Source organism: Arvicanthis niloticus, chromosome 13 (genome assembly GCF_011762505.2).
Source record: "Arvicanthis niloticus isolate mArvNil1 chromosome 13, mArvNil1.pat.X, whole genome shotgun sequence".
NCBI classification, from domain to species: Eukaryota; Metazoa; Chordata; class Mammalia; order Rodentia; family Muridae; genus Arvicanthis; species Arvicanthis niloticus.
The window spans coordinates 53,954,879-53,977,377 of NC_047670.1; the positions used below are offsets into that span (position 1 = coordinate 53,954,879).

General features: G+C 53.7%; 1 protein-coding gene and 1 long non-coding RNA gene across 3 annotated transcripts; one reads left to right on the forward strand and one right to left on the reverse strand.

Annotated features, from left to right (window-relative positions):
* The first annotated feature begins 109 nt into the window (after positions 1-109).
* Positions 110-17,170, forward strand: Gga1 (golgi associated, gamma adaptin ear containing, ARF binding protein 1). The gene is made up of 17 exons (XM_034516266.2): positions 110-1,321; positions 4,237-4,321; positions 5,437-5,512; positions 6,431-6,529; positions 7,335-7,458; positions 8,314-8,414; positions 8,919-8,999; positions 11,134-11,271; positions 11,374-11,455; positions 11,955-12,062; positions 12,705-12,857; positions 14,006-14,070; positions 14,474-14,646; positions 15,012-15,205; positions 15,752-15,921; positions 16,126-16,236; positions 16,330-17,170. Exons 1-17 carry the CDS (start codon positions 1,279-1,281, stop codon positions 16,438-16,440), a joined length of 1,914 nt encoding a protein of 637 aa, XP_034372157.1. The 5' UTR covers positions 110-1,278; the 3' UTR covers positions 16,441-17,170.
* LOC117719198 (uncharacterized) lies at positions 16,716-22,441 on the reverse strand. 2 transcript variants are annotated; one of them, XR_013103364.1, is made up of 5 exons: positions 22,295-22,441; positions 21,900-22,153; positions 20,971-21,034; positions 20,564-20,737; positions 16,716-20,304 (listed from the first exon to the last, which is right to left on the reverse strand). It is a non-coding gene; the product is annotated as an uncharacterized LOC117719198 (long non-coding RNA). The 2 variants fall into 2 exon arrangements; XR_004608137.2 differs by lacking the exon at positions 16,716-20,304 and having other exon boundaries at positions 20,474-20,737; positions 22,295-22,440.
* Between the last annotated feature and the right edge of the window lie 58 nt (positions 22,442-22,499).

Here is a 22,499-nt window from a genome sequence, read left to right on the forward strand (position 1 = left end):
TGGCTCTTTAACTCTTCTTGGGACAGGCTCGCTGGAGCGGGCACAAGGGCCGGTTCCCGGGTCGGCCGCCAGAGGCTGCAGAGAGCAACCCGCATTCCAGAGAATTGCCCTAGCCGATAGCAGAGGATGGAAGAAGCGGGTAAAAGTACCTCGCATTTTTGCCTCCTCCTAAACCACCAAAACAAGAGCCTGACTTCGTCACCATCCCAGTTTGGGGAAAGAGATCTTCTCATTTTGCCACCACCCCTCTGGCTTCCGCATCACCTTGTGAGTGTTATGTGCTTTGAGATACGTTACCCCACATTGGCCCTGAACTGATGATCTCCTGCCTCTGTCTGCTAAGTGCTGGAGTTATCCTCATCACCTTGTGGGATATACGCCTGGCTTTGTCTTTCTCTCCAGGGCTGGTCACGGAATAACCCAAATGCAATATGCTCTTCAAGAGTTTCTAAGCTGAATGCAGAAGGAAGTAGTCGGTGCAAGCACTGACCCTTATGTGACTTCAGGCACACTCATTACCTGGCTCCCCGGTTTGAGTGTGGATTCATAGAAAAAAAAAAAAACCAAACTTAGCCCCCTGCTGGGCGCAGTGGCCACTCCTTTAGTCTTAGCACTTGGGAGGCGGAAGCAGGCGGATCTCTTGAATTTCATGCCGGCCTGCTCTACAGAGCGAGTTTCAGAACTGCCTGGGCAACACAGTAAACCTTTGTCTCAAAAGGAAAAAAAAAATTGCTCAGAACAATGCCTGGGGCTTTAAGAGCTAAACAAACATTAGCTTAACCTCATCATGTTCGCGGCCGCCACTGTGCCCAGTTGCCCTTTTAAGGGACATTGACATTTTCCCACTTAAGCGGAAGTACCCCTGAGGGCTCCGGAAGTGACTTCAGAGCCCCTCAGAAACATGGCTTCGGAGCGTTGTTCCGGAAGCGGTCACGGGTATCTGCGTGACGCCAACTGAGTAAGAGCGTCCCGTGGTGTTTCTATGGTGCCACCCGCAACCCCCAGACTCTCCTCTTCCTCTCCTGCCTGAGCGCCCGGAGCTGTGAAGCCGCCGACCAGCCCCACCAGCGACTCCTCCAGCCGCCAGGGAGAGGGTTGCCAAAGAGGTGACGCTCTGGGCGGCTCCATTTGCGTCTCGATGGTGCCCAGCGTCCCAGCGCAGCGTTCCGACTCAACTGGGCCGACGCGGCCCCTTTAACCGGCTGAGGGCGGAGCCGAGGAGTTCCCGCGAGAGCGGCAGGGGGCGGGGGGCGGCGCCGAGGCGGGGGCCCGTGGCGGATGGAGCCCGCGATGGAGCCGGAGACTCTGGAGGCACGAATCAGTGAGTGTCCGGGAGGGGCGCGAGCCGGACCGGAACCGGAACCGGGGGCACGAGGCTGGCCCCTTTCCCGGCGGGGCGGGGTCCGCGCGCCCCCTCCTCACGCCCCGCCCCCGCCCCGAGGGGCGGCGCCCCAGTCGGCGGCCCGGACCCTAGCAGCTGCGCAGCCTGGCCATGAGCGGGCGCCGCCCACCCACCCGGTGACCCGGTTGCCGAGAGCACCCCGAACCCCCGAAGGCCCTGCCTGTTGCACCCAAGAGCAGACCCTCGAGTCTTCCCCTTGAGGGACCCCCCCGCTTCCTCAGGGCCTGAGTCTTTCAACCCTGTGCTCTTAGATCTGCTCATTCCCCCAGCCTAAGAAGCTGGCCCATCTGATCCAGCTCTGTCCTCGCCTGGAGAAATCCCCAATGCTTGGAAGGGTCCCGTCTAAGACTCCATAAGGAAATCCAAGTTCTCTGTCACTATACCCAGACCAGCCTTGCTCTGCATCCCAGATTGTTTTCCTAGCCCCTGCTGAGCTTCCTCCCCAGGCCTCTGCCCTTGTTTCCTGTCTCCTCAGAAACAGCTTCCTACAACTCTGGCTTACAAGCCCCTACCTCCACCCTCTGTTCTCCCTGCCTCACACTGCTGAGGAATCTTGGCTTTGCCAACCCCATTCCTGAACTCTGCCCCTGGGAGCTGCAGGCTGCCTCTTCTGGTCCATCTAGTGACAGGTCTCTCCCAAGGCCTTCCTGGATGTAACCCAGGGAAACCTCTTGGCCACAGGTACAGCAAGCGTCTGTGCAGGGTGGTGTGGTGTGACACGGTCAGCACCTTTGAAGCCAGCCTTGAACAAAGTTGAACTGGGAGGTTGATTCCAGACCTCACCATCTGGGGGAAACTGTAGGAGAGTCAGCCTGGCAGGGGGGTTGGATGGTGGTTGGAAGGAGACAGTGACCATGGACTGCATGAGATGCCGTAACTACATGGGTCTTAGGAGGTCAAGGGTAAAGGGTAGCTTCTAGGGAGTACCACAGACATTTTCCCCATCTGAAGAGTCACGCCCAGTTGTGAAACACCTCTCTCCCTCCTTAAGTACTTTCCTCTGCTCCTTGCCAGGGGGAGATGAACCCCCCTCCTGCAGTGGAGCTTGGAGGAAGGGGAGAGGGCATGTTTCTTCCAGCTCTAATGCTGGGGAGAAGCTGACCCTGGGCAGTCAGAGTTTCCTTTTCCCTGGCTCCTCATTCCGACTGACTCACTCACTCACTTGCTAGGGCTCACGTGCCTTTGACACTTGGAGGACTTCCTGTTCTAGCCCTTTTCTCAGCTGTCATTGAGAGGCCAGTACCCTGAACATTCTCTCTGACTCCAGATTGGAGTCTCTTCCCAGTTTTTAGTCCTTAGCCATTGTGGAGAACTGGGAGGTCGGGAAATGTGCAGCCATCCCCAAGGAAGCAGAAGAGATGTTGCTGCTGTCTCTGGGGGCTCACTGGTGACATCTGTCCCTCTCAAGGACTGGAGGGTCCCCACAAGGTTTCTGGGATAGATTTGTACCAAGAAAGAATGTTGCTTCAGCCTCTGGCCATCCATAGTGCCTCTAAGCACCTGGGAGACAGCAGTCTACCCCAGCAACTTCCATCCTTCCCTGCTCTGCCCATCTTCATAGCGCTTCTGTGATCGCTAATCTGAGTGGTCAGAGATGCTTTGTTTGGGCCAGTGAGTTTCAGGAGAGAAGAGCTTTTGTCCACTACTCTATTTTTTTTTTTAGAAATAAATACTGATTAAGAGAATGGTTGCTGGGCACTGAGGGTGTCTAGGTCCCCAACTGGGCAGGTGCCACATCCTGGCCCTTAGCCTCTTCCTGTCTACAGATCTCTCCTAGCCCCACCTCTTGGGCTGTGATTCTCTGCACTCGAAGCATGGGCAGAAGTGTCTGGGAACCGTGAGGACACTTCAGCCTCACCATGCACAGCCTGTGTGTTGTCCAGCTCTACAAGTAGGGAAACGGGGGTCCAAGGAGTTTTTCTTACCTCATAGCTCTTTACCTAGCCAGTGTTGGGAGCTCCAGAAGGGATTGTCTCACATCATTCGTTCCTCTTTGCCATTACTCATTCCTGCATCCCAGACTCTCCAGCCCCATCCTCCCTGCCACTGATCCCTCATGCATCCATTAGAGGGGAGGAAGGTGGGTTCTCTGCAGGAGTCACAGGAGCCTTGTGTAATAGTCCACTTGGGCCCACCGTAGAGAATAGTCGGGGACATAGCCACTGCCACAGTGAGTAGAAGTGAAGAAGGTACCCTTGGAAGAGCTGTTCCTGAGCCACTCCCCAGGGACAAGGTCTGGCAGACATGAGGTCCAGGGTCCATGTCCTTAACTGAGCAGAGTAGCCCTCAGCCTGGTTAACTCCTTCCAAACTTAGCTGGACTGTACCTCCTCTGGGCAGCTGCCCTGACCCCAGGCAGACCCAGGTCTCCTGTTCTGGGTTCCTATGGTTTCTTGGCCACTTAGTTTTTCTTAAGAGCCTCGCTTCTCTTGTCCCACTGCCCAGGCCTACAGCTCCTCTAGGACCAGACCCTGGCCTTTTCCTTACCCCTCAGTCTCCTGAGTACAGATACCAGGAGGACTGGGATGCTACTCTTTTGAGAACAGAGTCAGAGATGGTAACGTCAGCATAGTGGGATACAACCATGGGAAGTGGTCCCTGGGTGTAGTCTTTGAAGATGGGGCCGTTGGGTGAAGGTGAGGTAAGCAGCAGTCATGTGTTCTTCTGCCCATTGATTGCACTGGAGTGTCAGTGCTCAGGCTTGGGGGCTGTACCACAGGAAGTGGAGAGAATCATCTGCCATGTGCTCAGTCCCTCTTAACTGTGCCAGTTGCAGGATAGAGTGAGGGAGGCAGGAATCCCACTCTCCCATACTAACTTCTTCTGCTCCTGCAGACAGAGCCACAAATCCCCTGAACAAAGAGCTGAACTGGGCCAGCATCAACGGTTTCTGTGAGCAGCTCAACGAAGACTTTGAGGGGTAGGTGGCTCTATTTGGCTGACACACTCAACAACAAACACACTGTGCCCCTGCCATGCAGTCTCCAGATCCTGGTCTAGGGCAGGCTGGAGACCCAGTTTCCATTCTAAATGTAGTCACAGTTAACAAAGACAGTGGCACTTTCTGCTGGGGCTTTGTGGATGTTGCCCTCTTGAGGAACCTTCCTGGATCCATTTTATAGATGAAGAAACTGAGGCTCAGCTGTTTGCTCTTGAACCTTACTGGGACACTAGCAGTCCCAAGCTTGGTGAAATCTAAACTTACCATGTGGTTGATTTGTTGGGACTGGGGCCTTCCAAAGGGCAGACTACACTTTCCCCCACAGGCCCTTCCTGTAAGAAAGAACCAGATCTGCCTGGAATGTTTGTCCAAAATGCACATTGTGGGCCACTTCTAGAAGTGACTCCCTGAGGGCTTGGTTTGGTGTTCCCAGGTCCCTTGGTGCTCCTGGATTATAGAAACCTTGTCACAGTGTGCTTCCCCTCCATCCTCGTCTTCCTTTACTCTAGCAGCCGTGGATGTGGGGTTCATGGGCTTTGGGGCAAACAGATTCCACCTCTGGCTGAGGCATTGGTGGCTCTGAGCCTCAGTCCTCATGTAACAGGGCACTGGCAGAGGTGCAGATGGGAGGTTATGGGGGGTTCCAGCCACTGAGGAAAGCAAGGACCTGGGTGCTTGTGAGCCACCTTGCGTGGCCTTATCACTCAAGCTTTGGTCACCTGTTCTTACCATTCCCTGTGCAGGCCAAGGACACAGCTGCTTTTGCTTTTGATGGTGATGAATTTACATAGGGCCTCACTCACCCATGCTAGGCAAGTGGCTCTACCACCAATAAGCAACTTTTGCAGGCCCATGTCTTGTTCTTAAAGCCAAAAGGGGCTAGGTTTACATCTCTTGAAGACCCTTGCCTATACTGGCCACCTGGCACTGGCTGTCACCATCCCAGGTCCTGTTTAATCTGGAGACACATGGCATAGGCTTTTGTATGTGCTTCACCGGACCAGTAGAGGGCTGAAGTGCTACAGGCTAAGGTAGTGACTGTCCCTCTGAGTGAATCAGATACCATGTCAGTTATGACTGTTCCTCTTACCCAGGCCTCCACTTGCCACTCGCTTGCTGGCCCACAAGATCCAGTCCCCACAGGAATGGGAAGCCATCCAGGCCTTGACGGTAAGTAAAGAGCCTGGGGTTTCATGAGCCCAAGGGAATTGTGACTAGATGATCCAGGATATAGGTCTGGGCTAACCTTCAAGGTACCCAACAGCAGCAGAGAGTTAGCTTTTTGTCACAGCTGGGCCTCTGATGGTGGTGGCAGGGATTCTTCACTTCAGCTGCACAATGGGCATCTCCTGAGGATACATGTTAAAAACGCTGAGTCAGCATGCATGTTTTGGAGTTTGTGTATAAGGCTCCCAGGCTCTCTGCAGGGGCCATCAGACCACATGGGATCGGCAGACCCTAGCAGTACTAGCCCTTGCAGTAAGAGAGGCTCAGGATTGAGGTTATAGCTACCCCAGGAACAAAAGAGGTGGGACACTGTCTGTGACCCCCTGCATAGCCCACACACCAGCTACCTTAGAACAAGATTGTCTGAGGCTAAGTGGAAATTGCTCTAAGTAACTGTGTCTCAACATGTTAGTTTTTGTTTGGGGTTTCTTAAATATGCAGGGATCTTGTGATTTCATGGGTTTAGGAAAAGCCAAAGTAGTGTCAAACTGCCAAGCAGTAATGGTACACACCTTTAATGCCACCATTTAGGAAGCAGAACCAAGTGGATTTCTGTGACTTTGAGGTCAGCCTGGTCCACAGAATGAGTTCCAGGATAGCCAGGGCTACACAGAGAAAGCCTGTCTCTAAAGAAGAATAAAAAGGCCATGTACAAGTGATGCATGGGCCAAGCCATGGAGGAGCCTGTGCTTGAGCAGCTTGAACAGTACTGGTTACTAGAGGACCCCTGACCCAGTGCTCTAGGGAGGTGACGAGCAATCACAGAGACCTGGGAACCTCTGCATCTTGTGCTCTCAAGGGTTGTTCCCTTCCTCCAGGCCCTGGTAAGGATGAGGGCTACCTCACTGTTTCCCTCCCCAGGTTCTGGAAACATGCATGAAGAGCTGTGGCAAGAGGTTCCATGATGAGGTGGGCAAGTTCCGCTTCCTGAATGAGCTCATCAAGGTTGTGTCTCCCAAGGTGCGTCCTAGCCCAGGCTCAGAGTGCCGGCTCTGACGGAGGCTACAGAAGGAAGGTCCCTAGTTAGGAACCCAGCACAAATCCTTCCCCAGGACCTGACTGAGTCAAGACAGCCTAGGCCTCTGACAGTCAGTGTGCAGGGAGAGCTCATCTCAGGGCACACACGTACCGTCACTGGGTGTGCCCAGCTCAGGCTGCTTAGGTGTTTGACATTTCTCCCTGTCCGAATCACCTAGATGTGGTTTCCTTGAGCCTCAGCATCCAAAGCCACAAACCTGAGTCAGTTATGTTACCAAATGGGCCACACCCTGGCTACTGGACTCTGGTCACAGTTTGGGTACATATCTGATGCCCAGCCCCCTTAGTCTTCCTCTGAACAGAACTCTGAGTGGTTGTGCAGCCCCATGTCTCCCAGGAGAGAACTGTAGTGAGAGCCACATCTCTTGGCCTAGTTTGCTGCTGGAACTGATGTGTGGGGCCTCATGGTTGCACACAAGCCCTTCCCTCCTCCACCTGGAGCCCAGGCACCCTCCTGGGGTCTCAAGGTTCAGTTCTATATGGTCTAAGCAGGTGTTCCTGCTCTGGGCCGCCACCCTGCACCAGCTCCACATGCCCACAATGAGGAAACTGAGTCACAGAGCCCTGATACAGCCAGTGGGTGGTCAAACAGACTGGAGCTCAGTTTACACTAGGCCCCTTGCAGGGCATATGAGGACTCCAGAGGCATCTGAGAGGCTGCAGGTTTAGGGCTCAAGTGAGGGGGCTGAGCAGTCTGAGAGAAGTCCCCTTTTGTGTGTCTCTGAAGTATTTGGGCTCCCGGACATCAGAGAAGGTGAAGAATAAGATCTTGGAGCTGCTGTACAGTTGGACAGTCGGCCTGCCTGAGGAGGTGAAGATTGCAGAAGCCTACCAGATGTTGAAGAAGCAGGGTGAGTGATTGCCCAGTGTTGGGGGACCAGGAACCTGCCCTGCCTGCAGCTCAGGCTCCAGCAGTCTCCGGCTTCTGCCAGCAAGGCCACAGGTCCGCCTTTAATGTCTCAAGAACACAGCAAGGCCTCTCTGTGGCTGTGCCTATGGCCAGCTTGAGTAGAAAAAAGGTGGTAATGGGTCAAGTTTTCCTTCAGAGAGCAGCCTCAAAACATGGGTGCCCAGGAAGTAGGGGCATAGCTCAAGTGGTAGACTGCTTGCCTAGCATGCCTGAGGCTCTGTCTTCAGTCCCCAGCACCGAGTACTCGAGGCACAGTGGTGCACACCTATAATCTAGCACTTAGGAACTGGGGGCAGGGGGATCTGAAGTAGAAGGGCCACCCTGAGCTACATAGTGAATTCAAAAGGATTACATGATACCCTTTCTCAAAAAAATATGTATGGAGTTTGAAGAGCTAGCTCAGCAGTTAAGAGCACTTGCTGCTCTTCCAAAGACCCCAAGTTTGGTTTCCTACACTCACATAAGGTAGCTCCCAACCACCCGTAACTCCAGCTCTAGGGGAGTGGCTGCTCTATACCTCAAGAGGCACCTGCACTCTGATGCCCGAGCCCCATAATTAAAAATATAAGTCTCAAAAAAATAAAAAGGAACTACTGTTTAGATTCTGTATATATTGGGCTCAAACCATCTCTGTTGGAGTTCATTCACTGTGCAGGTCAGAAGTAGTCCCACCCATCAAAGTCCCAAGCTAGGGACCTGATGAAAGTGTGACCTCTCTTTAACCTTGGCACCCTATCCCAGATCCCTTGCCTGCTACCCCTGGTGCTGACCGCTTTGCAAATCCCGTCTTCCCCAGGGATTGTGAAGTCTGACCCCAAGCTTCCAGATGATGCCATCTTTCCTCTTCCCCCTCCACGGCCCAAGAATGTGATCTTTGAAGATGAGGAGAAGTCCAAGGTGAGGCTGAGTAGCTGATTTCAGGTAGAGATTTCTGGTCTCTGGAGCAGAGGCTCGTGCTGAATGTGATCCCTGTGGAGGTGGCTTTCTGTGTGGGAGCCTGCTGGATGCACTGACCCATCCAGGCATGTGCCTCAGTAAGCACAGTTCATAGCCCAGGGCTTGGCTGTGGAGCTGCGTAGGGTTATCTCTCTATACTAGTGGACTAGTTACAGAAGTGTTTGCATGGAGAGGAGCTGTTGATAAGTCCCCAGCCAGGTCCCAAGGCTACTGCTGGGGTTTCTTGTGTCTTCCTAGAGGCGTAGGGGGAAGGGCTGTATGCTGAGGACACCCTTGCTGTGCTCTGTAGGGACTGTGTGTAGTGCCTCCATTATCCGCCTGGACACTCATCAGGAGTCGATCAGTTCTGACCATTTCACAGAGAGGTCCCACAAACAATAACTGAGGAGCTGGGTTGCAGGCTCCGGCCGGCTGCTGCCCACAGCCATTCACTTGTCTCTGCAGATGCTGGCCCGCCTGCTGAAGAGCTCACACCCTGAGGACCTCCGGGCTGCCAATAAGCTCATCAAAGAGATGGTGCAGGAGGTGATGGCTGGCCTGGTGTACAGGGGTAGGAGGGATGGGGTCTGGAGCTGGCCACCACACAGGAGCGCTCTGTGTGTGTGTGTGTGTGTGTGTGTGTGTGTGTGTGTGTGTGTATGTGTGTATGTGTATGTGTATACACATATGATGTCCCATAGTGGCCCAGCAGTCAGCTGCCACAGTAAAGAACTGACAGGTGCTCAGAGGGAAGAGCTTCCCAGTAGTCTGAGAGAATCTGCTGTGCGTTAGTTACTGAGGGGCTGGTATTTGTTAGTAATGAGGCCCAAGAGTTGGTGGCATGTACCTGTAATCTTGGATCTTGGAACTCCAGAGGCTGAGGCAGGAGGATCCTGAGGTTGAGGCTAGTCTGGCCCATATAGCAAGACCCTGTCTCAAAATAAATAAATAAATAAATAAATAAATAAATAAATAAATAAAAATAAAGAAAAGGAAAAAAGGAAATTTGGGAGCCAGCAAGATGGCTCTACAGGTATTGATATCTGCTGCTAACCTGAGCTGCATCCCTGAGAACCCACATGGTGGAAGGAAAGGGTTCCTACAAGTGCCCTTACTTCCAAGTGCACACCATGGCACGTGTACACACACACACACGCACACACACACAAATGCAAGCATTGTTAAACAGTACTCTGGGAACATTAGTGGGGCTTGGAACCAAAACTTAGTGTAGAATGCTTTGCAACATGCATGAGGTCCTGGTGTTTGTCCTCAGCATACCCCCCAAACAAACTGAACTTTAAAATATTTTAAAATATATGTATAAGTATGTGTATATGTATAGACATGCACACACAGAGAGCAAAATTCAGGTGTTAATATATGTTTAATGTGTAAGCTAATTTATGTTAGAAGTGTACACTGAAACTTAGTAAGGCCAAGACTAGCATGCTGGCTCACCTTTAATCCCAGTACTTGGGAGGCCGAGGCAGGAGGAACTCCTGTGAGCTGAGGCTGGCCTGGTCTACAGTGAGTTCCAAGACTAGGCTACCTAGAGAGAGACTTGTCTCAAGACAAAAAATTTTCAAACTGTGTTGAGGATGGGCAAGGTGGCTCACACCTCTAATCCCAACACTGGGGAGGCTAAGACACGAGGAGGCCTTGATTTGAACTCCAGGCCAGCTGAGCTACAGAATAAAACTTTGTCAGGAACCAAACCAAGATCTCAAGTTAGCATTCAAAAGCACGGGCAGAAGAGGCCAAATGTATCAGCTGTCTAGGCTGAGGATTAACAGGAGAAAGGAAGGGTCAAGGCCACATGGGAGACAGCCCATCAGGTACCCAAGGTAACCTTTGAGTCTGAATCATCAGGTGATTTTTTTTTTCCTTGAAAAGATGCAAACTTTTACATGAAATCTCCCAGCTCACTAATGACAGCAACAAAGAATTTTTCCACATTTTAAAAGTGTGTACCCACAAAGACCTCCAGTTCATTCTTCCTCAGAGGCAAGATCTAGTCATGCAGGTTGGTGGGGCTGAGCCTGGGCTCCAGATTGACTGTCATGGAGTACCCTGCATCCTCTGCAGCAGGAGAGGACGTGTCATGGCCTGGACTGCTTATTTCAGGGAAGTCTTAAAGGGCTAAGCCATGTGAGACTGGCAAGAACATGCCTACCTCCTGCAGCAGAAAGACACTGGGAAACAGAATGGGCTGAGAGTGGGGCTGCCTTCTACAGCCACCTTTAAAGGCCCAGGCCCACACACTGGCCAGGCAGGCCCCTGCAGACAAGGAGGGACTCCATACTTAGTCTGGTTTGAGTACTGACCAAGGGCACTTTCCTTTCACTGTCGAGAATGGGAAAGTGTCTTCAGGGAACAGAAACGATTTGGGCCACAGTCATGAGTCTAGAAGCTGGTCATGTGATTGAGAGCTACCTCTGGAGACTGAGGACTCTGATAGGAGGGTAGCAAGTGGCACAATAGTGCTACACTGCTGAGAGAGAGAGAGAGAGAGAGAGAGAGAGAGAGAGAGAGAGAGAGAGAGAGAGAGAGAACTTGTCCTTAGTGGCAAGCTGTCAGCCACTCAGCCTGAATCAAGCTCGTCCAGCCCTCTTCCCAGACTCATGTGCCATCACCTCCAGAGGCCTGAGACAGCCTTTGGTCATTTGCTGCTCTACAGGACCAGAAGCGGATGGAGAAGATCTCAAAGCGGGTGAATGCCATTGAGGAAGTCAACAACAATGTGAAGCTGCTGACAGAGATGGTGATGAGCCACAGCCAGGGTGCTGCCTCCAGCAGCAGTGAGGACCTCATGAAGGTGCATCTGCTCCAGCCCTGCATCAGCTCATCCCCACCCACCTCAGCCCACCCCCAGCCCACCCCAGCCCACTCATAACCCTACTTATCCTGTTCCACCCAGGAACTGTACCAGCGATGTGAGCGCATGCGGCCCACACTCTTCCGACTGGCCAGTGACACAGAAGACAATGATGAGGCCTTAGGTGAGCCCCAGGCAACTGCTAAGATCAGGCCCAGCCCTGTCCTACCTCCTCCCACTTCCAGGCCCTGCTAGACAGCCACTGTTGGAAGGAACTACCATGAGGGGCCCTCTTTCTCCAGCATTGATCTGAGAAGGCCGCAGACATCAGACCCCATGAACATGTCCTGTGAGGCATCTCATCTGTCCAGGAGGGAGAACTCTCCCCATCTCTAAAACAGATGACTAGCTCACGTCACAGTGCCAGTGTCAGATCACCCCATCCCAGTCACTCAGGCTCTCTGTCTCACTCTGCTCCCTGCCTGCCTATCCCTGGATGTTCTGGGAACATTTCCATCTCCAAGCCTCTACACCAGCCTGGCTGTCTGGACCCCACATTTGCAGTGGGATGCCTGGCTCATCCCCTTTACATAGCCTTTGGGGTGAGTGTGGGAGGCTCTTCTCCCCTATCCAGAGGCTCCACCACTCCTTCAAACCCACCTCTCCCCTCCTTCCTGTTCCAGCTGAAATCCTGCAAGCTAATGACAATCTCACCCAGGTGATCAACCTGTACAAGCAGCTGGTCCGGGGTGAGGAGGTCAATGGTGACACCACAGCCAGCTCCATTCCTGGTAAGAGAGCAGGAGTGTGACCATGAAGGTCCTGGGGCGGGAGCTGAGGCATTCTGTGTCAAGCTGAAACTGTGGGGAAGGAAGCCCAGGACAGAAGAGAAGGGAAGCCACTTCATCTCATGACTCTGGATCCAGATGTGTGGGGCTGATTAGACTTCCAGCAAAAAGGTTGGAGCTTTAGATACAAATGTGGTAGAAATCACTCTACTCAGGGTAATACGGCAGCATGGGGTGAGGTGAGGAGGAGGGGAGTCACAGAAAAGGCTAGCAGTGAGTGGCCCCAGGCAGGTGGGGAGGATCTCTTCCCCACCTGTTAGCCAAGTAGGAGCAGAGCCTTTGGGTGTGACAGCAGCAGCCATCTCTTAAAGCTGTGTCTCTGAGTAACACCTTAGGTGTCTTAGTGGGTATTGCCTGCATTCACACTAATGTCACATTTCTGACATGTCTCCGACCTTAAGCAAGGCTGGCTGATTGTGAACAAAGGTGCCATCTGCTAAAGAAAGCTTGGTAGGCTGTCTCAGCAGGGCTGGAGTGGCTGCTCGGGCCAGGAGTCCTGTAATGAAAAGTGGGGATGAAGAGTGCTGTGTCCACCCCTGCTGCTCTGAGCGGCCCCCAGGACTTGCCTGATTCTTTTCCACTCAGGAAGCACCTCAGCCCTGCTGGACCTCTCAGGCCTGGACCTCCCTCCCTCTGGCACCACATACCCAGCCACGCCCACTCGCCCTGGCAACCAGAACAGTCCAGAGCAGCCCAGTGCCTCAGTGTCCCTGCTTGATGATGAGCTCATGTCTTTGGGTAAGAAGGGGACAGTGCAGGGGCAGTCTGCTGGCACCAGCATTCTGTGCTCCTTTGGGAAGCCAGTGGAGGCCATGGACATGCAGCATGGTCTCCCTCTATTGGGTGAAACCATGGCTCAGGGAGACTGAGAACAAGATCAGCCTGGCAGCAGGTAGGGCTGGCCAGCTCTGGCTGCCTGGGAGAGGGAGGGTGATTGTTGGAGTGGAGCTGCCCTGGTGAAAGATGAGCGGGTTCTCCCTCCCTAGGTTCTCCAGACAGGATTTAGGAAGCTCCACTTGTGAGCCCAGTGCCCTGGGAACAGTAAAAGTGAAGAAGTGAACTGTTTTCTTTGGCCTTTTTTGTTTGGTTTGTTGGGGTTTTTTGTTTGTTTGTTTTTTGAGATATGGTTTCCGTGTAGCCCTGGCTGTCCTAGAACTCGATTTGTAGACCAGGATAGCCTTGAACTCAGAGATCCACATGCCTCTGCCTCCTAAGTGCTCAGATTAAAGGTGTGTGCCACCATGCCCAGCCTTCCTGTGGAAATGCCACAGGGGAGAGCTGGCAGTTGCTGCCTGCCTACTGGAGAGCACTTCCTAAAAAATAGGGTCACTTGGCTTTTCTAAGACAGATACGGGGCAAGCTTGGCTGAGGTGTTGAGGATAGACAGGGATCATGCTGACTGCTGTCATCCAGCAGGCCGGGTGCCAGGGTCCTCCTTGGCGTTACTGACCTAAGCCAGAGCCTTCAGGGTCTGCCTGATTCACCTCCCCATTGTCCACACGGGGACACGGAGGCTCACCCAGGATAGTACCCTGCCCACAGATATTTACCCGACACATGAGGTCAGATGGTCCTTCCCTCCTCACTACCTCAGCTCCTGCTCTTAGTTGCTGAGGGACCAAGGTGAAAGTTCCAACTCCTGCCAAGCTGGCTTCCATGGGTCCCTGCTGGAAGGAGAGGAAGCAAGCGTGGGCTGCAAGGTGGCTGCCGGGAAGGAGGATGCTGTCTATTTTTGTTCTGCTGCTGGTTCCCTCTGAAACTGTGGGTTTCACTTCTGAGTCTCTAAGGAAGGAGGGAATCCAGGGAGCCCCAAGCAGCACATTGTTAGCCGTTTGCCCTCTTGCCTCTGCCCACCAGTCCAACCACCTATCCTGCTTTCTCTACAGGCCTAAGTGACCCCACACCACCTACAGGCAGCAGCTCAGATAGTGTGGGGTGGAACAACTTCCAGGTAAGAGGGCTAAAGCTGGCCCAGCCTATGACAGACCAACCCTGGGAAGGGAGGCTGGAGCCAGTAGCCTGAGAGGTGACAGTCAGGTGCGTTCTGGATAAGAGTCCTGGGACAGGACAGTTCCATCCCAGGGAAGAGCCCATCCAGCAGAGGTGCCTGGGCCTCAGCTTAGGGTCCCTGATAGAACCACAGTCCCACCACAAGGTTAAGCTCTTCTTCCCTTAAAAAGGTGACTTAGGTCCCTGTAGTGTGAAGGGCCACTTAGGCCCAGTGTTTTGCCTCATGAACAGGTGGTGTATTATCCTCTGCTGTACTTCTCTCAGATGTCTCCTGTAGGGAAGGGAGGGCCTCAGGTGGTGACCCTAACACTTCAGAGTCTCACACCCGTCTCATTTGCCTGCAGTCATCAGATGGCACTGAACCCTCAGTCCCTCCTCCAGCCCAGGCCCCCAGCATGGACTGCCGACCCCCAGCACAGGCACCCCCACCAACGAACAGTGGCCTGGATGACCTGGACCTCTTGGGGAAAACCCTTATGCAACAGGCGCTGCCCCCGGAAGCCCAGCAAGTGCGGTGGTGAGGGCTGCTACTGCAGGGTCCTCCCTGTCCCCACAAGCCAGCAGCTTTTGGGCCCAGCAGGGAATTGCCCATCACTTGTAACTCCTGGAAGTCCAGCATGTTGAATCACCACTGTGATGAGGGTGTGCCCGGGGATGGTCCCACACTACACGCATTGATGAGAATGGGCCACTGTGCCCACTGACATGCATGCCCCTGGAGTTCCCAGCACCCTAGGAAAGAAAAGGGGGTTCAGCACGGGAGGATGCTGAGGCAAAGGAGTGGGGGAGGCTCCTACTGTAGATGAGGGTGCTCGAAGCTCCCCACAGGCACAGAGCTGGGTAGCTCACCAGAAAATCTGCTAATGCACTATCCCCATTAAGGGAGAAGCAGCAGCCAGCCCCCCGGCTCACCCTCCGTGACCTGCAGAGTAAGAGCAGCTGCAGCTCGCCCAGTCCTGGAGCCACCAGCCTCCTACACACCACTTCCCCAGAGCCCCCTGGGCCTCCACCTCAGGCCACACCCCCTGAGCTCTCCTTAACCAACGTCACTGTGCCCCTGGAGTCTATCAAACCCAGTGAGTGGGGTGGGGAGGGGTGGGGTGGGGAAGGCTGGGCCAGGTCGGCTCTTGACCCTAGAGCCTGTCACTGCTGACCCTAGTGTTACCCTGCACAAGGGCCTCCCCATCCTAGAGTGATGAAAGGCTGCTTTCTAATCTCTGGGTTGCACAGGAGAGGGCTTGGTAGAATTGAACCCTGACCCCTCTCATTGCTAGGAAGAGCAGGGGCCAGAACTAGAAGGCTCCTTATGATTACAAAACAGAGCCTCAAAGAAAGATCCAGAGGAAGCCCCAGGTATTACCCAGGAGCAGTAGGCTGCACTGGCTGATGACTTCTTAGAAGCTGTGACCAAGCCTCAAGCCTTCCCTATCTTCCTTAGCACTAGGACTGACTCTGACCCCAAAGAATGCATGACCCAGACTTTGAACAGAGCCCTTGACTCCAGCCTGGGAAGGACCTGGCTGTGACGTGGCTCCAGGGTGGGTGTCCTGCCTCTAGGAGGCCAGACCCTGGGTATGACCGGACTCCACCCATTGATCATCCTCCTACCCTTCTCCCAACAGGCAGCATCTTGCCAGTGACCGTTTATGACCAGCATGGCTTCCGTGTCCTCTTCCACTTTGCTCGGGACCCACTGCCAGGGCGCTCTGATGTGCTGGTGGTGGTGGTCTCTATGCTGAGCACTGCTCCCCAGCCCATCCGAAACATTGTTTTCCAGTCAGCTGTCCCCAAGGTGACAGGGCAGACCAGGCAGGCCTTCCTCCCTCAAAACAGGGTGACTTTAGACTTGGGGGGCAGCCAGCTGTCTGTGCATGGTATCTCTTTCACTGGGGAACTGGGGAAAGGGTGGGAAGCCAGAGAGATCCCTGAGACTCTGGGAAGGAAGCTACTTCCTCCTCAGTGGCTGCCTGACCAGCTATCCACCTCCTGCCCTCAGGTCATGAAGGTGAGGCTGCAGCCACCTTCCGGCACAGAGCTGCCAGCATTTAACCCCATCGTCCACCCCTCAGCCATCACCCAGGTCCTGCTCCTTGCTAACCCCCAGAAGGTGAGGGCCCAGCTATGACAGGGCAGAGCCCCAGGATGGTGTTAACTCCCTTTCCCTGTTCTGACTGCTATACTTCTGCCACTTGTGCTCCAGGAGAAGGTTCGCCTCCGCTACAAGCTCATCTTCACTATGGGCGACCAGACCTACAATGAGATGGGAGACGTGGATCAGTTCCCCCCACCAGAAACCTGGGGGAGCCTCTAGGACAGAGGGGCTGGAGAGAGGAGGGCAGCAGGACCTGTACCTGTTCATCCTGGTGCTTCTCTCCTTCCTGTGGCCCCCAGTGACTCTTCCCCCTCCCTCTTTCCCTGCTGAGCCAAACCCAGCAGGAGGCTGTGCCTGGGTTTGCCATAGCTGCTGGGACCTCCATCACCAGTGGGAGCCTGGAGCAGGGAGGGCCTGTATGCCCTGGAAGGACTCTGGGGTAAGGGAAGAAGCATGGCTGTGAGGCCCAGCCCTGAACCCCAGCCTGAGGTGGGGTCGTCCTCACCTGTCTTTATGCCTTACGGAAAGGCTCAGCCATAACTGGGAGGCCACGCTGGAACTGGGACCAGCCCAGGCCTCCTCTGTGGGAACCCAGTGACTGGGGTGACGCCCATGCCCTAGCTGTTTGCACTTGGTGTGTGGTTTGGCTCTTAGCTTTTCTTTTGGAATGGCCCTGTGGTCACAGCTGAAGGAGCTCTCCACTCGGCCCCAGGGTCTCCAGAGGCCTCCCTTTGCTCTCAGGCTCCTACAGGCCATGGAAACTTGACAGCAAACCAGAGGACATGCCCCTGGAGGGCCATGGAACTCCCAGAGTTCCATGCTTCATTTATCAGCTTCTGCTGGGGCCTCCCGTGAGCACCTCACATCTGCCCACCCTTCTGTGGTTAAAAGTAGGGTCAGTATGGGTGGCAGTGGAGTATTTATGAAAATAAAATGACTTTTTCCTGGACTAGCTGTTCTTGTCACCCTTGGGGGGTAAGGGAGTTAGGGAGGATTTGGGAGTTGGGGGCCTAGGGACTGCCCTATAGATCTGTTCCCATCTCTCACCCATCCTAGTCCCTCAGCCCTGTGCCAGAAGAGGCCCTACTGGGGGTCTGTGGCTGCTACTGAGTCACCCAGGAAACACTGGTCTGTGGTGGCCCAGAGCTGTTGTAGCTGAGAATGAGGGGCCGCTAGGAGGCCTGGCTGCTGCAGAAGCTCCCAGCTACTCACTTCCTCTGCACTCTACGGATGTCTTCTGCCTCTCCCTGCCCGGCTGGCACTGCTTGGAATCTGTGCAATATGCCTGCCTACTCCCCTTCTGGTGGGGTAAAAGGCTGTACCCAAGTAGGGTGCAGAAGCTACACAGCAAGGAGAACCTGCTAGTGGGGTGCAGCGAGGAGTTGGCTTAGAGCCCCACACTGCAGGAAGACAGTCCCTGCAGTTAGAGGCACAGGCTGCCCGCTGCCCACTCCTGTGAGCCGCTGCATTGCTACAGGCTCCAGGAAGTTCTACATCTGAGGAAACACTTTCACTTTGTCTCATCTGGCAGTTCCTAATCTGAGGTTGGCTACTAAAACCCATTCCTTAGATCCTGTGGAGACCTGGATGTGACACAGTTCTCTGAGTCCCACAGGGCTGACACTGTGTCAGGCCTACACTGGACATTCAGAGTGAAGGCATCTCACCATGGACTGCAAAGAAAAAGGATGGGAGGCAAAGGCCCCACTGAGCCTCCCTCCACCCAGACCCTACAGCGTGCTCCCGTGCTCCTGTCCAACACAGCAGATGGCCTGTTCCAGCACCCATCCTCTCTCAAAACGGCCTCTAGTTCCCACCTGGGGCCTTGTTAAGAGGCCACTGGATGGCTGAGGTTTGCCATGGGGTTGTGGGGCCATGAACTGGGACAGTCCCATGAATTGGGTGTGCTGGCTCTAAAGTCACTGGCTTGCTCTCCCTTTCTAGGTCCCTCGTTTGAAAAGGCCACAGGGTTGGGACCCAGGGAGCCACCCCTCCTCTGGCTTTGTCCTTATCCCTCCATATGCACACCTCCTGAGCCAAGTATGGCCTGTCTCAAAACCTGGTAGGAAAACTGGGAGACTGGAGGCCAGTACGGCACTCTTGGGGAGCTGGGGGACAAGGGGTGTCCCTGGAGTCTGCATCTTCCTTAGCATGGAGACCCTGGGAAGTACTGTCTCTGTCTTAAAAGATGAACTCTGTGACTACACCAGACCAATGGGACTTCCCAGACCTCAAAGCCACACTTCCACTTCTGGGACACTGACCAGAGCCAGCAGTTCATTCTGCAGTAACCACAGAGCAGCTTGCTTATCTGTGGTGAAGCCAAGAGTGATGTTGAGGCCTCAGCTACCCTGGGACACTTTCTGTGGCCTCTACTACCTTCGTAGGGCAGCTGAGGGGAGCCACCCACCCTGGCATACTGCGGGGCCTGCTGCCTGCAGTCTCCCTGTCACCGAGTCCTCAAAACTGTCCCAAGAGCAGGAGACTGGACCAGCTGTCTAGAGGAAGTAGCCATCAAGATGGTAGACCGTTCTAGCTACCTGAGCCTGCTCTCTAGTTTTGTCACCGGGCCTGCTTTGCTACCAACTGCGATCAAGAGCACACATTCCCCCAGAGTAAGCTAGCAGCAGCAGGAGGGAGTCCTGCCTCAGCCCCACCCCAGGGTTCCTGGAAAGGCCTTTTGAACTGTGGAAGTGGGGGTGGGCAACGGAGTTAGCAAAGCCCTAGGAAAACATACCTTGCCTCCCTGCTGTGGGCAGAAACCACTTGGAGGCTTTCTAGCATTGCCACAATCAAGCCATGTGGCAGCAGCTCAACTGGTAGGATGAAGCCAACAGCCTCCACCCCAGCCTGCCTACTGGCTGCCCTGACCACATCCGCTCAAGTCTCATTAGCAGATGCCACCCAGACTGTCAAAGGGATTACAGGCAAATCTTCGTAGAGACTGGTCAGTTCCTCAGTGGCCATCGCGAAGGCAGGAGCAAAGGCCAGCCTTGAAGGAGTTTCCAGGCAACACCATGTACACAGCAGAAGGACAGCAGTAATGGTTCCTAGGACTTAGGTCTGCCTTCTGACCTGACCTGACCACACAGTCAGCAGGTGTGCACATCTGGTCCAAGAGCCTGGATCTGCACATCTGCCAAATGAAGGCAAAGATACCAACCTTAGGGAAGGATGACCCAAGGGACACACCAGTAAATTCTACTATCCTAAGACACCCATACATATTTCAAGGGCAACTAGCCATGGCTCTTCTCTCCAGAATTTTGGCAGTTTGAATAATAACAGCAGACAATGCCAGGCACTTTTCTGAGAATTTTACATCCCCCCAAGCCAAATGGCTGTTCTTTCGGGATGCAGGTAATCACAGATCTGATATGATCTAAGTCAGTCACCACACAGTAGTACTGAGCTACTGAGACCTAGAGGGCACAGCCATGAGACAGATAAGGCGAGGGGGGGGTAGTACTCCAGTCCACTGGCTCAGAGTTTAGGGAAGGGCCCAGGGAGGGGTTGACTAGTGACCTCAGAGGTACTTCTGTGCAGTTCTAAAGTCCATGATCCTTTGAGTGACTCTCAGCTGCATACGCCTGTAATATCTACTACAGGAGGGGCAAGAGCATGGCGAGTTCAAGACCAGTTGGGCAACTCTGTGAGAATCTCTCTCTCTCTTTCTGTTTCTCTCTGTTTCTTTCTTTCTCTCTCTGTTTCTCTCTCTGTTTCTCTCTCTCTCTCACACACACACACCACGGGCTGACAAAACAGCTCAATGGGTAAAGGTTTTTGCCATCACACATGAGAACCTGAGTTTGACCCCTGGGACCAACATGGTGGAAGCAGAGAACTGACTCCCATACACTGTCCTCCAACGGCCGTATATGATGGTTACACACATGTGCGCACGCGCACACACTAAATAAAAATTGTGACTAAGGGATCTGGAGAGCTGGCTCAGAGGTTAAAGCTGCTCCTGTGGAGAACCGGGGTTGATTCCCAGCTCCCACGTGGTGGTGGCTCACAGTGACCTGTCCTTCATGGGCACCGCGTGTTCATGGTCCACAGACATGCATGCAGGCAAAACACCTGTACACATAAAATTACACTTTAAAAATGTTTACATGTTTAAGAAAAAGTGAAAAGGGAGCTGGGGCTGGTACTTGGTGGCAGAGCGCTTGCCAAGCCTACACAAAGCCCTGGATTCAGTCTCTAGTACAATACCAAAATACATATCCCCATAAAAGATAGCCCGACCTGCCGTGATCTCAACATTTACTAATCAAAACTTCTAATTACAACATCCTTTAAAGGAATAGCCTATGATCCAACCTTCAGGGCTTCCAACCTTCAATGAATGATTCAACACCAAGGTCACCCAGCCTTGCACACGGGAAGTATAGCAACTTTATCTGGTCAGATCCAGAAGATCCCCAGGTCTGGCTGCAGGGAAGGCTACAGCTGGAGACCGGGGTGGCGGTGGGGAGAACTTGGATGGGTTGATAATACACTCTGGTCATTTCTAAAAAACAAAAAAGAGGCATGCTATTTCAGTCAAGGGAGCTGTCCCCTCCCAGGCTAGTTAGGACTAGGCCTGGACAAGCCTAGGAGGCAGAGAGTATAAGCTAAGCCTGCCTTGAGGTACCTTCCAGACCAGCCCTGGACATGAAGGCAAAAGCACCATAGAGACCAGACTTTCCTAGAGGCAAGAAAGTGCTACCTGGAACTGGAATCAGTCAGTGAACTAAGACTCACCCAGTAGAATGTACCCATTGCCAAGTCAGGGAAAACTGAAACCCAAGAATGTTCTGGGTTGGACCTGGATGATGGGAAAGAAAAAGGGCCAGGCTAGAAACAAGACATTACAAGTCTTACACATTAGGAGGCCAGGTCTATACCACTCTAGTGTCCCCCCAAGGCTGGCCCTTATCTAGACTCTTTTGCCACCTCCTCTCCAAACACTGGTCAGCAGCCTTCCCATTGGGAAAAGAAAGGTAAGGAACCTGCCCTGCTATCTCAACTTCCCACCACAGAGCCAGGATTCCACTGATGAGAAGCTGTTCCTGGCCAGGATGTTCTGACTCTTGCTGCAGCAGTTGCTGGAACCCCTCTGGGCCCCTCCCAGCCTCAACAGGACTTCTTAAATGAGCAAAGCAGCTGCCCGCTCCCAGTGAGTGACCACCATGTGCCAGGCCTGTCCTGGGTACAAGATGTCTGGAGCAAAGGGGATGCCTTCTAGAAGCACAGCAACTCTAACCCCCACACAGTAGGTGCTCAAGGGGTATGGCTCTGAACTGAAACTAACCCAGCAAAGTCACAGTGTGGTGCTCAGGGCTTCCTGTACCCACCCCTGGCCCTCCCCAAGCCTGAAGGGTGCACACTGGAGTCAGCTTGCTGTTGCCACAGGCTCTCCTTCCCTGTAGCTATGAACACCTACTGTATGCCTAGGCTGGTTTTCAGCCCAGCATTTCAAAGAGAAAACTTCTATCGGGTTTGGGGGTTCAGAGCAGCACCCATATCAAGGCCTGATAAGAAAGGGCAGGGACCAAGGACATTTGTTAGAAGAAATGAGAGAGTTTTACAAATAGAGTTAGCCGTCCAAGCTGAGGCCCCTTAAAGTGTGGAGCGACAGGAACTCCAGGGTGGCAGGGAGCAGGCCAGCAGGCCGGGGGTATTCTGTTTACCCTGTAGCATAGACTGGTCCAAGTCAGTTGTCCTATACACAATGAATGCGGAACTTGGGAGATGGATCCAAGGACGTTGGTCTCTGCGGTCACAGGTACCCCAAGTTTTGAGCCAGTGGTCCAGCAGGCATGAGGAATAGTCGGGGAATGGTATGGTGGAGAAGAAGTCTCCAAGGAGCATCCCCTAGAGACTAGCCTGCACAAGTCCTGAAGGCCTGTCCCTGGCCTGTCCCTTCTAGGCAGCCTTCTTTTCCCTTTAAGAGAGCAAAGGTTGTTTATACCCAGGGCGGTGGTGGCAGGAGCAGCTTACCTGCTTCCCGCCACCCGCCTCAACGGCGGGGCAGGGTGCGGGAAGGAAGAGCCCGCACTCAACTACGGACCGCAGAGAGACTGACCGGTGGACACTCGTCAGGCGGATCGGATAACCCGGGGGTCGTTGAGGCCCGGAAGCATCGAGAGAGAGAGAGAGAGAGAGAGAGAGAGAGAGAGAGAGAGAGAGAGAGAGAGAGAGAGAGAGAGAGAGAGAGAGAGAGAGAGAGAGAGAGAGAGAGAGAGAGAGAGAGAGAGAGAGAGAGAGAGAGAGAGAGAGAGAGAGAGAGA